The sequence below is a fragment of the Panonychus citri genome, unplaced genomic scaffold (genome assembly GCF_014898815.1).
Source record: "Panonychus citri isolate SS breed McGregor unplaced genomic scaffold, ASM1489881v1 Contig00102, whole genome shotgun sequence".
Lineage (NCBI taxonomy): Eukaryota > Metazoa > Arthropoda > Arachnida > Trombidiformes > Tetranychidae > Panonychus > Panonychus citri.
In genome coordinates this window covers 226,400-241,126 of record NW_026515507.1, presented here as the reverse complement: position 1 = coordinate 241,126, position 14,727 = coordinate 226,400, and the positions used below count along the sequence as shown (strand labels likewise).

Below are 14,727 nucleotides of genomic sequence, written 5' to 3'. Positions count from 1 at the left end.
AATCACCTCGAAAAAGTTTATCCAAATGTTGAGCATAATATTATCATTCACCAAACTCCCTTGTCTTTAAACATTTTACCTGAGAATTTGCAATGGAAACAGAAAAACTCAATTCATTACAAGTTAATTAACTTTTTTTTTCTTGTCTTACAATAACCTAAAAGACAATTAACAGAAAACAAATTAACAAATCCAATTAAACTTTTTCTAAGCTAATTTATATGTCTCAATTAAATGGATTCATTAAAATTTACAACAATCAATTTGTACAACTTTTTATAACAATTAGTAAATCTGATTAACTATTAATGATGTTACTGTTTTGTTTTTTGGTTTTCTTTTTCATTGACGATAATGATTGAATGGGAAACAATTAGTGTTAACAATTAGTCTTTAACTAATTGCAACTGGTACGTAAAATGAGATTTAAATTGTTTCACAAAATGGTCACAATTAGATTGGCAAGTAAATTGTTTCTATTGGAAAAATAATTAATTGTAAGGCATCAAGTCAATGAAACAGGAAAGAGATGGTCAATTAATGAATAAAATTTTCACCTTCATGATAATATTATCGTAAGTGAGAATAGTATAATAATTAACTTGATCGATAGTAATTTATTTTAATTATTAATTGATTGATGGTTAAATGAACAATTGGAATGAATAGTTTTACGATTAGATTGTAAAAAAAAATTCAATTCAATTGTGATATAATATTCATGGAGAGTAAATATCATTGGTGAACTTTTTAAATTACTAATAAAAGTTAATTACTTTTATTTTGTACCTTTAATCAACTGGTCATCAAATGGTGATTAGATTTAGATTAGATTAGTTATTATTGGTTTAATTGGATCAACTGATCAGAAAACTTGTCAAATTTAAAGCGTAAATTGTCAATTGAATATAATGGATCACATGAGATTCATTAATATCAAATTGTCCTGAAGAAATTGAACCAATTTAATGCTCAGAGAAAAGTTCATGTAATTAGATTATCATGATGATGATGATCCAATTGAGATTTACTGTTTAACCCATTTCGCTAATTTTTTTTCCAGTTCCATGTAAAACTTCAGGAACATTAAAAAAAAGTAACAGGTGAATCATGACAGTTTGTAACTCGGAAATTCATTCATGTATTTATCTCATTCTGTTTTTGGATCTAGGATTCTGAATTATATTCACATAATTTTATTCATAACTCAGTAATTACAGGTTAACAATCAAAATTAATGACACCAGGATAATGGTTAAGCAATTTAATCAAGATATCAATAAATTTACCTTTAATGGCCTGAAGGATAAACTATCAATATGTATTAATATCTATGAAAGGTAAAGATGGAAAATAAATCACAACAATCACAATTAAAACCATCGAGTATCAATTGTGATTATTGAACAAATTTTGATAGATTCACATGATAACTGGAATCGAAAGGTGGAAAAGAGTAGGTAAGTCCCTTAAGGTAAGATTTGCATCGTAAAGATAAGATGGTTATCATGGTGATGTTTTAATTCAGTGAATTCATCATGATATAAAATCCTAGGTAAATGTGATCATATCTTTTGGGAATAATTACAAATAACACTGATGATAATCAACTAAGGTTAGAAGGACAACTTAATAGTGAAAGAAGGTGACAGTAAACTAAGATCAACCTTGACAAGATTAATTCTTGAGTTTCATCATGAATTCAGAATTCCAGGTCTGAAATTTTTTCTCTCTCTTACAAACTAAGACAGTTAACTTCAAAGTAAATACTCAATGGTGAATTCGTTCCTCTCTCTCTTAATCACTATCTTGTTCTTGTAGATCAAGTAAATGTAAGATCAGATAATTAAACTATCAACAGGCAACAATAACAAAAGTTTCATTGATTAACTTCTCAGATAGAAAATCAATTTATCCCGATATGATAATCATGAAAAGGTGAAAAGTTTCCTGTTCAGTTCAACATTAACTAAAGTAATAGAATATAAGTTTATCGTGTGAACTCTGAATTTTGTGATGAGTTGAATTTTTTTTTCTTCCAAAATTAAATTATTATTATAAAGAAAAGTTTACCCGATGAAAAGGAGTAATTTCATTATAAGAGATTCAAAGGAAAGATGAATATATGTATTATGTTATTAAATGATGATAGTGATGAATGGAAAATGTTAACATTCAATTGGATATTATTACATGGGGGAGAAGAAGGAAACATGGAAAAAGAGAGCGAGGAAACTGAATCATTTCGAAAGAATTGAAAAGTAATTATTATTGGAAGGAAAAGAAATGATGACGTTCAGATGGATATGATGATAGAACAGATGAATTTATTCCCATGATTTCAGCAGAAAAAAAGTGTTCCATAAATTTCTGTACTTTTCTCAATTCTGTAGAGTTTTTTTTCTCTATTCCTTTTCCTACCTTCATGGATACTCTTCAATTATTTTGCATTATCTTTCTTTATGCCTACTAATCAATCAATATAATCATATATTTACAATCATGTACACATAACATTTCCTTTGGCATGCAAAAAAGTGGATATGCTGTTCTAATGCAACTCTCATGGTTCCAATTGAATTCAGTGTAAGTTCATGGGGCATGAGAGGTGGAAACAGGAAAAAAGTTACTGGAAACATAATGAGAAATGATTGAATAACAGGAGAGAGAACGAAAGAGTGAGTGAGTGAGTGAGTGAGAGAGAGAGAGAGAGAGAGAGAGAGAGAGAGAGAGAGAGAGAGAGAGAGAGAGAGAGAGAGAGAGATTGCAATGAGAAAAATATCGAAACTATTAATAACCGATAACCTTATCTGATCACAATGGTGATTAGAAAAAAAAGATGAATCAATGATAAACAGCATGGGAGAAAATCAGAATTACATTCAATTGTAATGCTGGTAAACAATGTTTCTCATAAACAGAACTTTTTTTGCTATGAATTGCATTTTTCACTCTCTCTCTCTCTTTCACTCTTTTATTGGGCTCAAATTAAATTGCAATTGTACATTGATTGTTTTTTGCAGGGTTAGTTCAAATAAATTTAGTCTGTTCGGAAAATATTATTACTAATATAAATTAGATTTTTTTCCTTTCCCTTTGTTCCAAATTCAATAAGATAATTGCTTCAATTTAGATTCTGATAACCTGACAAAGTGATTTAATCTCAGTTATTTCTGTTACTATTTCATCTTGTTCATTTACATATTAATAGGACTTATCGTGAAAGTTTTTGTTTCTTATCGGTTGATTCCTTCTGATTGTAAGGAATAACAATTTCTGTGGTCAGTTATTGATGAGAGTATTGAATGTTGGGATCATCAATGGGTCATCACACCATCAACTTCATGATGGAAATAATACTTTTTGATCCAGGATCTCTTTTAGATTCTTAATCAACAGTCCACAAAATGACACATTAATCATCTGGCTCACCATCAACAATGAAAGTTCATGTCAAGATAATCATCCAGTAAGTCTTGATTGTCTTCAAAAAAGCTACTATCTAAATCTAAATCAAATGCTCAATGAAAAAATGAAAATTGGCAATGGAAAATATTAAAATATCGATCAAAAAAAATAATGATCCAACTTTCATCAGATTATCATGTAAATTAGGATGAAAAAACAATTTGAATCAAGTTATAATTTCTCAGGGTGAATATTGTTTTCACCTTTTGATAAACTCGAGACTCAACAAAGTTGGATCAATCTCTTTGAGTTCTCTTAATTAAAGTTCAGACAAAATGAATCAACTAAGCTGATCAACATGAATTTGCAACAATTGATTCAAGTGTAAGTCAATGAAAATCAATCTAATTACAATCGAATCAAATCTCTTGTTATATAAAGTAGAGACAAATGAAGATTTATCATTTGGTATCATTATTAGAAGATCAATTTGAGTGTTGATTGTTATATAAAGAAGATGAGAATGAAAAAGAAATGAAGACAAATTGTTTTATTCTTCCTATTGGAAGGAAACACTTGAAGATAATAATGAAAAAGCATGAAGAAAAAAGATTCCATGATAATAATCGTGTATATTGATTGTTGACAGATGAAATTGAAATTAATTTGATAAAATGGAAAATCAGAAAAAAATTGAAACAACGATAATTTGATATATACTTTTTGTATAATATAATAACCATGAGAAAGATGATCATGAACATACTTCATCTCTATCAAATTATTCAAACGATTGGAGGAATTTTTTTTCCTTTTATATATTAATATAAATTACAGGGTGTGGCAAATGAATCAACCTGTGTATCAACATATTATATATCTACACCTCTAGCTCATTAACCTGTTTCTATCATGAAACATTTCATCAACTTCCCTGTTCAGTTCAATATAAACCTCACGCCCCAAGTTTTCAATATTGGTGATAACATTTGTTACATTAAGCTAATGATGATAATATTAATTGCAAGAGATATTAATTACAGATATGACAAGCTCACTATGTATGTGTGTGTGAGAGAGAGAGAGGAGTGAGATTAATGCTAATGATAAAAGTCTTTCAATGGGAGATGATGAAAGGAATTAGCATTTTCATTAAGGGTTTTCTTACTATTATCAGCATTATTAATAATACAAGAGCATCAGATTGATTTGGTTTAATAAGTGGTAATCATTATGATCATCATTATCATCATTCCGTAAGTTAATTAATTAGATCATAAGGAAATGTTAACTTACTTGAGTATAAAGTGATACGTTTGGTTGATGAATAGAGAGTATTGTTAATTGTTACTTGACATTCAAATATTGTTGGTGTCCGACTTAAGGCTGTTGCCAGAAGCTCTTGTTCAGTTAATATATATTCAATAGACACATCATAGTAATTTGATGATGACGGTGATGATGAAATTGGTGAGCTGATTGATTTGTTTACATTAACTAGATGGATTAGTGTTGGTGTTACAACCATATTATTGGCACTTTTGGTGGTGATCAATTTGTATAAATTAACTTGGGGCAACGGATAAACTTGAAGAGTTATACATTTAAGATGGAGATTACCAGTAACAGGATCAACTCGAGAAGTGAATTTAAATGATTGAGGAGATGCTGTATTGAGATCAAAGTATTTTGGTGGACATTATGTTGATAATAAAGAGCAAAAATCACAAATAAAAAAGAGCAAAAGAAAATAGTAAATTATTATTGGAACTAGTTCATTAATAACATCAGTGTCATTGAAAGTCTCGCATTTAGTAATGATCAACAATCATACTCTTTCAGAGAGAGAGAGAGAGAGAGAGAGAAGGTGACTTCAAGAAATAAGGAAGAGTGAGAGAGAGATAGAGTGAGAGTGAGAGAGGTTTTTCTGGTGTTAATAGTGTTACATGAAAGATCTCATCATTTGGGTGGTACTGATAAAAAACCCAAGTAAGTTGTATGAGATAAGTTGACAAGAATTGTTATTATCAAGTGTTGACGTTAATAGACTTCAGGTAACAAGGTAAAAGTGAATTGATTGAAGTGATGATGATTAGAATGATTGGTAAAGAAGGTGAAACAAGAAACATTTATGCTCAATTGTTGATACAAATTGAAGATGTTAAATGGTCATTATCATTCTCCTCATATCAATCTCTTTTTTTTTTGTTAATTTCTTTCCTTTTTCCTATTCTTATCACTTTAAGACATTTACATCCACCATGATTAGCACAAATCATTATCAAGATTATGGAGACACACAAACTATTTATCTTTACCAATCACTTAAAGTGTATACATAATATTAGATGATTAATCGGAAAAATTATCTATTTAAAACTCATCAACTGACCAGGTCACCTTGTAAAGATTGTGCATTTTAAATGATTATTGTAATCAAATTGTGATTGTGATCAATTCAATTTTCCATGTAATCATAATCATTTTTGGCTCTTCGATTGATGTAACTTTTTATTACGTTGATTGTTTTCTTCTTCTTCTTTTTCTCATCATCATCATTATTATCATCACCATAATCTGATGTTGATCATTTCAACTCACGCCATTTAACAATGATCTGTGTATGTTATTATAATAATTATTTGATGATTGAGATAATTGGGTTAGCTGTTGTTGTAATATTATTATTTGTTATTTCATCATCAATATAATTGATTGATTTACTGTCTAAACAATTTCTTCTTCTTCTTCATCACTATCCGTATCTTCGTCTTCATCTTGCTTTTGTTGTTACTCTTTTGTTGTTGTTGTTGTTGTTGTTGCTATACACTCACTTTCATCTTATTTTTCGCATCTCGAATTGACTCTTTATTATCAAGACAATAAGAGATTCTGTCTATTCTCATGTGAATATCAATGTCAGTTACACACTAAATCACAGGGCTTTTTTTTTATTTTCCTCTTCTTTTTTTTGCGAATCCAGAGGTGGATTCTTTTCACCTCCCACTATTGCTATTCAATCCTTTTCTTGTGAAATTTTCGTGGCGAAGTCTTTATTACTTTCCCAATTCTTTCTTATTTTTGCCTCTATTTCTTTTATTCGTATCAACGGATAACTTTATGAGAAGAAATCGAACGATCGAAAAAAAAATCCTTCTAATCGAACTAAGTTTTCTTTATCCTTCGTCTGCATGGTTTGTACAAATTTCACCTTTCAACTCAATCAATGATAATCTTTTGTTGACAAGACGATCGTGAATATGATTATAAGTTAGTATTCATGTGGAAAGTTTATCAAAAGTAAATACATGTACAAGTAGTTGCAGATATTTATGTCTCATAAACTAAATCGTTGCCTTGTAAATATAAAAATTAGACAAAAAGGCAACAAATAATTTTTCACACGAGGAAGTGGTTGATATTCAGTAAAAAATGTTCGACAAGATCTATTTTCAGTATTTCTCTCTCGAAAAATTATCTTGAATAACACTAAGACTTTGACTTTGGGTCTACTATACTTACCATAAATAAAAACGTTGCCTTCCCTAGAATCGGAATTAGCTAGAGATGATATTCTGCATTTATATTTACCGGACATTGATGGCACTGGATCGTGAAGAACTATCGAACGATACATTGTATATGGGTCTGAGGCATCTGAAACGTGCAACATATCAAATGAACTTTTATAATCCTCCGCTATATGGCGAACTCTCCTATCAGGTATCCATTGGTATATTGGATCAGGCCGATCAGTTGTACCTTGATGAAACCAACGTACAACTAAATACAAATCATTCTCATTATAATTATAATCACAGTCTAAGATTAACGTTGAATTTACAGTTCGAAGGTCAAATGTTGATGGTATGTTAAACTGTTTGATTTTAACAGAGTTCATACCGGTGGTGATCCAATTGGACAATAAAGTGACTAATAAACTGAAGATAATTACGGGATTACGTTTACTTGAAGTGATAATAATATTCATAGTGATGGGCTTGATGTATTGATTATCAGTTTTTATTCCGCAAAATAACAATATCGTCCATGAATCAGTATTGTTATTACTATCATTTTTATTGAATCTGTGATCTCATCATCATGAGATACATTATAACCTGTTCACGATGGAAATTATTTATTATTAACAGCATGAAACAATGTTCATGAAAACTATTTGATAAACTAACATGAGATCAGCCAACACAAATCAAAATGAATCTGAGACTATGCTCACTCCAATTCTGCTATTCAGAAATTCAGACTCCCAATAAGCAAAAAATAGCAAATGAATGTACTGCCATCTTTTGTCTGAAGTTTTCACTTACTTGCTCTCTCTTCCCATTCCTTTGACATTGTTACAACTTAACATGTAAATACGATCAAGTTCATGGGTTATTCAAAATTATTGATTGTTTCGGCTTATAACCATAATCGCCAAAAGGATAAACTTAGACTGGTATTACAATTGTCACAACCCATTGACAAAGGAAGGCCCGGAGTGCCTAAGACAAACGAATTAAGTAATTTGATTAATTAAGTAGTAGTAAAAGGCAACAAGCAAAGCCTCTTTTACTATTACTACTATTCGAATTTTCTGATTAACCCTTGTTGACCTAATTATTATTAATTTTCGCCTATTAAGTTCCAGGTTTATTAACCAGGAGTAGATCTTAAGCCTTGTCGAAAATTTTTCACCATCTAGACTTCAGTTTCAATCAGTACAGTTGAATTATTCATTGGACAAGTGTTGACATCTATTGAGTTGAAAAGAGATACAGTCAAGAGAAATAATAGTAATCGAGGCTGCTTAGACGTGAACCACTGTTCACGATGACTTGCACTCAATCTCAGGCATTTCATTCATAAAGCCTTATACAGACATCGACTTTGAGTGACATTGACTTATATTCACAATAAAGACAAACAAAACTTGTATTTTTTATCTACCGATCGGTGTCATTAAATCAAATATTGAATGGATGGTTTTCGAGAAATCGCTCTCAAAGTTGGAGATGTTTGGTATGCTCGTCATACATTTTTAATATTAAAACAGTTGGATAACTTTAAATGAAAATTTCTTTTAATTTAGTATAAATTTAATTAAAATACAAAATGATTTAGTCTTTTATTTAAAAAAAATTAACTTTTCGAAGCGAATTTTAATTCTATCCCAATTTTTCAAGTAAGAATATTGATCACAGATTGCGAACTTTTCAAAAACATCACAGATAAATTGGAAAAGCGATAATTCTGATTTCTTGTGAAATGGCTTAGACATAAACTGGTCCAGATTTATCCTCCTCGTTAGGTCCCAATGAGACTATTGGTTGTTTTCTTGTATGGTTATTCTAAGAATTATTAATAGATATAAAAGACGAAGAAAAAAGTTAGTAATTAATATATGAACTAATCTCAATAAGTCTGAATTACATCAATCTCTTTGTAAGGTGAAGACAAAATTGTATTTGAATTTAATGTTGAAGTTTCCATGGTCATCTCAACATCTGATGCTCCATCGGCAATACTTAGACCTCGTTTGGGTAGTTTGGTTTCACTTATTAAACCAACCATCATCCCTGATCCATTGTTGTTCATCATTTCAACATCACCTCCTCCAATATTCATATTTGCAGAACTTTGTTTTGCCATTTCCTGAAAGTTAAGAGCTGTGTAATCGATGGGAGCAGCTCCATTCTGAATACTTTGAATCAACATCCGGTTAACTTGTTGGTCATTTATGGTAGTTGACATTTGAAGATCTGAATACGTTATCTCTTGTGATTGATTCTGAATGCGATGGAAGAAAGAAAAAGTTACAAGTTAAGCGTTGCGAAATTATATTACAAATTTTTCGTATTCCGACATTAGCAAGCTCAACGAATAAGTAAACTCTGATTTAACACCAATATCAATAATGTCATTGATAGCAATCTCTTTTTGTTTCCGATTTTTTACGGAAAATTAAGCTAAATATCTGTCCATATATTACATGTAATAGTTAAGAGCAAGATTTAGACCAAAATTCGAATTCCTTGACCTTTGCAATTTTCAATGTCAATGGATTGATATTACACAAAAATATACACAAAAAGCGACAATAAAATTGACGGCAAGCAAAGCATTGAAGTTCAAAGCAGTTCATGTTGATTATTACTATGAAGCATGAGAAGGGGGTATTGTGCGATTAGTGCATGTACTTATTGTGCATCTCCAAAGTAAATTGAAAACTACGGAAACACATAAGTAGATATCTACTTGGGATGTGAGTATTTGAGTCTTTCTCTAGATAGTTGGTAAAAATGAGGGAGAAAAATCTAATACCTGAAGCTTGTTTAATGTTCATTGACTGAACTGTCTTTTTTTTTCTTTATCATTTTTCATTCTATGTTACAGTCTATGTAACCTAACTCTCAGCTAGATTGAAAAACTAATAATAAACTTATGGTATTTCGTTTAAACCTTTGTTCCGACAAATGTAACTGACCCATTTTGTGACCAAAATTTATATAAATTGTATTCCCTTTCCCTTGTTATGGATTTAATCTTTTTTTTCTCTAACTCTATTGATATTGGTCTCAGTATTTTTCATGTAACTTTTTCATCTGGTTGTTGAGTTTTATAACTTCTTATGATTTTTGGCAGAATGTTCAGTAAATTAAGATAAAGAAAGAAAGAAAGAGATTCTGAGAATATTATTGATATTATATTCTTACATTGTAGCCCATTGTTGGAAGGTAACAATGATATCGTGTTGAGGGACAATTTGAGTCACAGATTCCAGGGCACTCGGTGGTTCCTCTATGCTCCTGATTCAGGCAGATTGTTACTCTATCATATCCACTGCATCCAAAATCAAACCCTAATGGGATCAAAGTATGACCATTGGATAATACGTGGAGATTGGTGGGTGGTGATATCATATGAAGAAAATGTCATTATTTACCCAATCGATTAAATGAAGAGAAGAGAAAGATGATAAAAAAATGAGAAGGAAAAATTTTTTTCTCCATCAGAATTTCATAAATTATTTGTTTTTTTTTCTATGACAACTATTGAGTTGTCAGGTTAATATAACTTTTCATTATTTTATGTTTCAATAAATTCATTTATATATCAATCCAATATTATTTTCCAATAAATAAAAGTCCATCAATATTTTGGTTAAAACATCAACCATTCATCAAGAATCAAAATCAGATACTGAATCATTTTGATTCTATTAATTGATTGATTATATATAAATTATTTACTTACCAGAAATATCATCTTTAGATTTCAATGGATCACCTTGTTTGATATAATCTGATTCAATCTCGTTCGTAGTGGCACCAGAGGTTAAACCATCACATAGAAATGGTTTAGATCTATGGAATAACAACAATGAGAATTAAATTTTATTTTCTATCACCAATAATTGATAAAGTAAAACAGTTAACAACTAATTCAGTCATTTAGAACTTTGAAAATCACCTGCTAGATGGAGCCAAAGGCTTACGAACTTTTCTCAACTTTATAACCAGAACTTCATTTTCATGAAATTTGTTTTTCTCGTTTTTTAAATGTTTTAATCGACTTGTCATTAAAATTAACCTCTGGTAATCGTCTTAAATATTGTCTCTTTAAATTAATCTTAAATCAAATCCAAACTTGACTGGCTCAACTTTAATCCACTGGAGGAGGTTAATCAATGACAATAGTAAACAATTCAATTGACTACACTTGAGAGTTCAATAATTATTGATCAGAATCTACTGATATTATTAACTGGTGCATTTGAATTGCAAAAAATAATCACAATCAAACTTTTAAATTACCTCTCAGCATGAACATATAAAATGCACTTGATAGTAATTTTTATTATTGTTTATCAAGTGTCAACTTTTGATGCACAAAATTAATCAAGTTAATTTCTTATTATAAACGTACAATTCACTAATTAGTCGCAATCTCTCTAGTATGATAACAGCCTTAATTGCTCAAGAGTCGATTGAGATTTTACATTAAACAATTTGTGCAAATGATTTATTACACTGATTGTATGTATTAACTTGCCTCACTAATTTACAACTGTGTAGACTTGAGATTGAACAATTAAAAACAATGCATCTTTATACTGGTACTTTATACATGTAAATTCAATTGTAAAAAGACAAGAACTATTAATAGATAGATAGTAAATATCGCTATTTAATAGTATTAATTAACTTGAATAATAATATTAACAAATTAAAGGTTAAATCAATTACCTTGTGGAAAAGATAACAAAGTAAACTGATTCTTGTGCAATCTAATCATTGGTTATCATTATCATCATCATTAGAAATGACAAAACAGTAGAAGTAGAAAAAAACATGATAAAATATCAGAACAAATGAAAAGGTAAATGAATCAGTTGGAAACTCAGATTACCATGAGAAGTAATGGATTGAATGGAATGAGAATCATCGTTAAATTGTCGACTAATTGATGTTGGAAATGAAAGAGATCTCTAATAATGTTAAACCTTTTAATACAAGAACATTACCATCATTGTGAGGATAAGAGAGAAGAGAAAGAAAAATTCTCATCTCGAAAACTTAATTCGAATGCTTTCCGTTTCTCTTCCTTTCCTTGCTTATTTTCAGTAAAAGATGAGAAAGAAGAAGAACAAGATGATGATGGTGATGATGAGGAAGAGGAAGAGAAGATATCGTTTACCAATTTAACCAAAAAGATTCCAAGTCAACTCGGTAGAATAAACCAATTTTTCTTATTCCTTCTTTTATATTCTTCTCTTATTCTTATTCTTTTTTTTTCAGTTTCTCAATCTTATCTCATCTTTACATCCATTCCTATCTCTCTTACCACTCCCTTGTATTATCAATCCTCCAGCTCCCTGTTTATCCCTTCGCCATGTTATCCCTTCCCAATCTACAAACACTAAAAGCTTCTGTTGTCACATCGATATTTTTATTTACCTTAAATACATCTACAGGTCATTACTTTTCCTCTGATGTCTTTGTTTATCTGTTTGTCTTAATCTTTCCTCCCACTTTTCCTCCCTCTAACTTTCCTCTTCCTCATCTTTTTTCATCTTCAATGTTTATCTTCGTTCTTCGTTTTCCCTCCCTGCCTCTCTCATTCTCTCCATCTTCTGCTTCTTGTCTTCATGATGCCCATCACCATCATCTCCACGATTAAGATCTGATGGACAAAATAAGCTTCTGTCAAAGTTTCTCTCTCTCTCTATTTCCAAGTTAGAAATAAATTTTTTTCTACTTACTCTTTTCTCTTCAAAACTTGAGATGAAACTTTCCAGTTTGAGCTACTTTTCTCTTCTTTTGCACTTGGAATTTTTTTTCTTCGCCTTTTCTTTCAGTTTTTTTCCTCTCACCAACTATTATTTTCTATTTATTTATTTTACTTGTTAGCCTTTGAAATCCATTGTCCAAAAATCACTTGGTTGGTAAGTTATTTGGGAAAATTGAAAAGAACTGGAAACGTTCAGCCTCAGAAACGGAGATTTAACTAGCAAGTTAAAAAAAGAAAATCCCAACTATTCTCTGTCAAGTTTTCTACTTGTTAACGTTAATCATTATTTTTATCAGAATAAAACCAATCGCAAGCAATAAGAATGATCAAAAGTGTGTTGATAAGATCAGACGACAAGATAATTCAATCAATTCTTGGCAAGCGAGCAAATTGATTGTTTGCATGACGAGTTACACTGAGAAAAACGATGTTCACAAAAAAATGGAATCCATGAAAATTCATGGTAGCAATCAAGCTGAATTATTAGTTTATTGGCAACATGAATATTATTTATTGTAACGTAACAATTGCCAATATTTTCAGTAAACACCATGAAGTCTCTTGATAATAGTAACAAAAATTGTAGCTAATGAGCCGATTGATACATTGATTCAATTGAATGTTACCATTAGTGGGTTATGAACAATAAAAACAACATGAGATTCATTTGAAGAAATGAATTGAATTTTCAATTTTAAGTGATTCTAATGAATTTTTCTTGATTTCTTAATCTAGTAGGAAATTGATTCTGTCTTTGTAGACAATGGAAATGTTAAGCAACAATAATCAATAATAAGTGCACACATGGATAAAGTTCTAGAAACTCGATTATTTGATTTGAAAATGATTATCATGATGACTGAGCAGACAAAAGGATAAAAGGTGAAGATCAAGAAAGAGACAGACAGACAGGGAAAAAGAGAGAGAGAGAGAATAACCTGAAAGACTTGGTTATTATGAAGATGATCATTTTTTTATGAAATTCAGTGCAAGGAATGATGTGAGCTCTCCAATAGAAAAGCGAATTAAACTGATAAAAAAGTTCTGATAAAGTATAATGTGAGAATCAACAGAGTTTCAAATAAACTCTTATTGAACCAATAGAGTTAAACTGATATTAGAGATAAAAGTTAAAGATATTGGAAGATATCAGGAAAGTAAGTTTCATTTGGTGATGATGATCATCATCACCATCATGATAGTCATCGATGACTATCATGATGATGTGTTTCAAAAATACAGATGAAGATGATAAAATGGATAGAGAAAAGTGTGAAAGATTCATCACAATGGGAGGTTAAAGATGAAGAAATGAGAGGAGAGGGAAAAAAATTCTTCTCACAGATAAAAGTTGACAATAGTACAAAAGAGATGATATAATATGATAAAAGTTCTAAATGCTAGACATTACATGTTGTAGATGGAAATGGATAAAAAATAGTTATCTCTGAATCATTCATTCGATCAGATATTTCTCAAGGTGGAAAAAAAGAGAAAATTATTTAAGGTCAATATGAGATAATATTCGAAGGTGCTGAGATAATCTACTGAAAGTTCCAATAGCCTCTTATTTCTGCTTCTTTTTTCCTCTTCTCTCGTCAATATTTTTCAAAAGAAAAATACACCAAGCACGTAGATATTATAACTTAGGTATAATAGAATGATGATAAACAAGATGGCAATGATGAAGAAAAAATTGCAGAAAAAGAGATAAATGCTGATGATCGAACATGATGAAAAGAGAGAATAAGAAATATTGAACTTACTTGGGGGTATTTGTCCTCTGCTGTGAATCCATTTCTATTTTCATAAAGATTAAAAGAGAGAGAGAGAGAAAGGAGAAGAATATAAAAAAGAAAACGATTATAACCATGAGATTGAAATAATTTTCATTTCAAATTGAGATCATTAAGTATGAAATCGATAATCTTTCCGTATTGAATTGACACTTGATCGTAATAATAATTTTACTGGTAGATTATATCATTAACACACTTTGACACGTATGTTAGGATAGAACTG

General features: G+C 30.1%; 2 protein-coding genes across 5 annotated transcripts in view; both read right to left on the bottom strand.

Annotated features, from left to right (window-relative positions):
- LOC128388776 (uncharacterized) overlaps positions 1–7,607 on the bottom strand; it is a 38,509-nt gene extending 30,902 nt beyond the window's left edge. The window contains exons 1-2 of the mRNA XM_053348228.1: positions 6,931–7,607; positions 4,705–5,076 (exon numbers count right to left, since the gene is read on the bottom strand). Of these exons, the coding sequence (XP_053204203.1) occupies positions 4,705–5,076; positions 6,931–7,399 (841 nt within the window). The 5' untranslated portion in view covers positions 7,400–7,607. The remainder of the gene's footprint in view (positions 1–4,704; positions 5,077–6,930) is intronic.
- Positions 7,608–8,478: 871 nt separating this feature from the next.
- Positions 8,479–14,727, bottom strand: part of LOC128388799 (hemicentin-1-like) — a 122,778-nt gene continuing 116,529 nt past the window's right edge. For all 4 annotated transcript variants that reach the window (XM_053348255.1, XM_053348254.1, XM_053348256.1 and 1 more), the window contains 5 exons: positions 14,472–14,505; positions 10,669–10,778; positions 10,128–10,273; positions 8,845–9,201; positions 8,479–8,762 (listed from right to left, as the gene is read on the bottom strand). In XM_053348255.1, the coding sequence (XP_053204230.1) occupies positions 8,685–8,762; positions 8,845–9,201; positions 10,128–10,273; positions 10,669–10,778; positions 14,472–14,505 (725 nt within the window). In that variant the 3' untranslated portion in view covers positions 8,479–8,684. The remainder of the gene's footprint in view (positions 8,763–8,844; positions 9,202–10,127; positions 10,274–10,668; positions 10,779–14,471; positions 14,506–14,727) is intronic.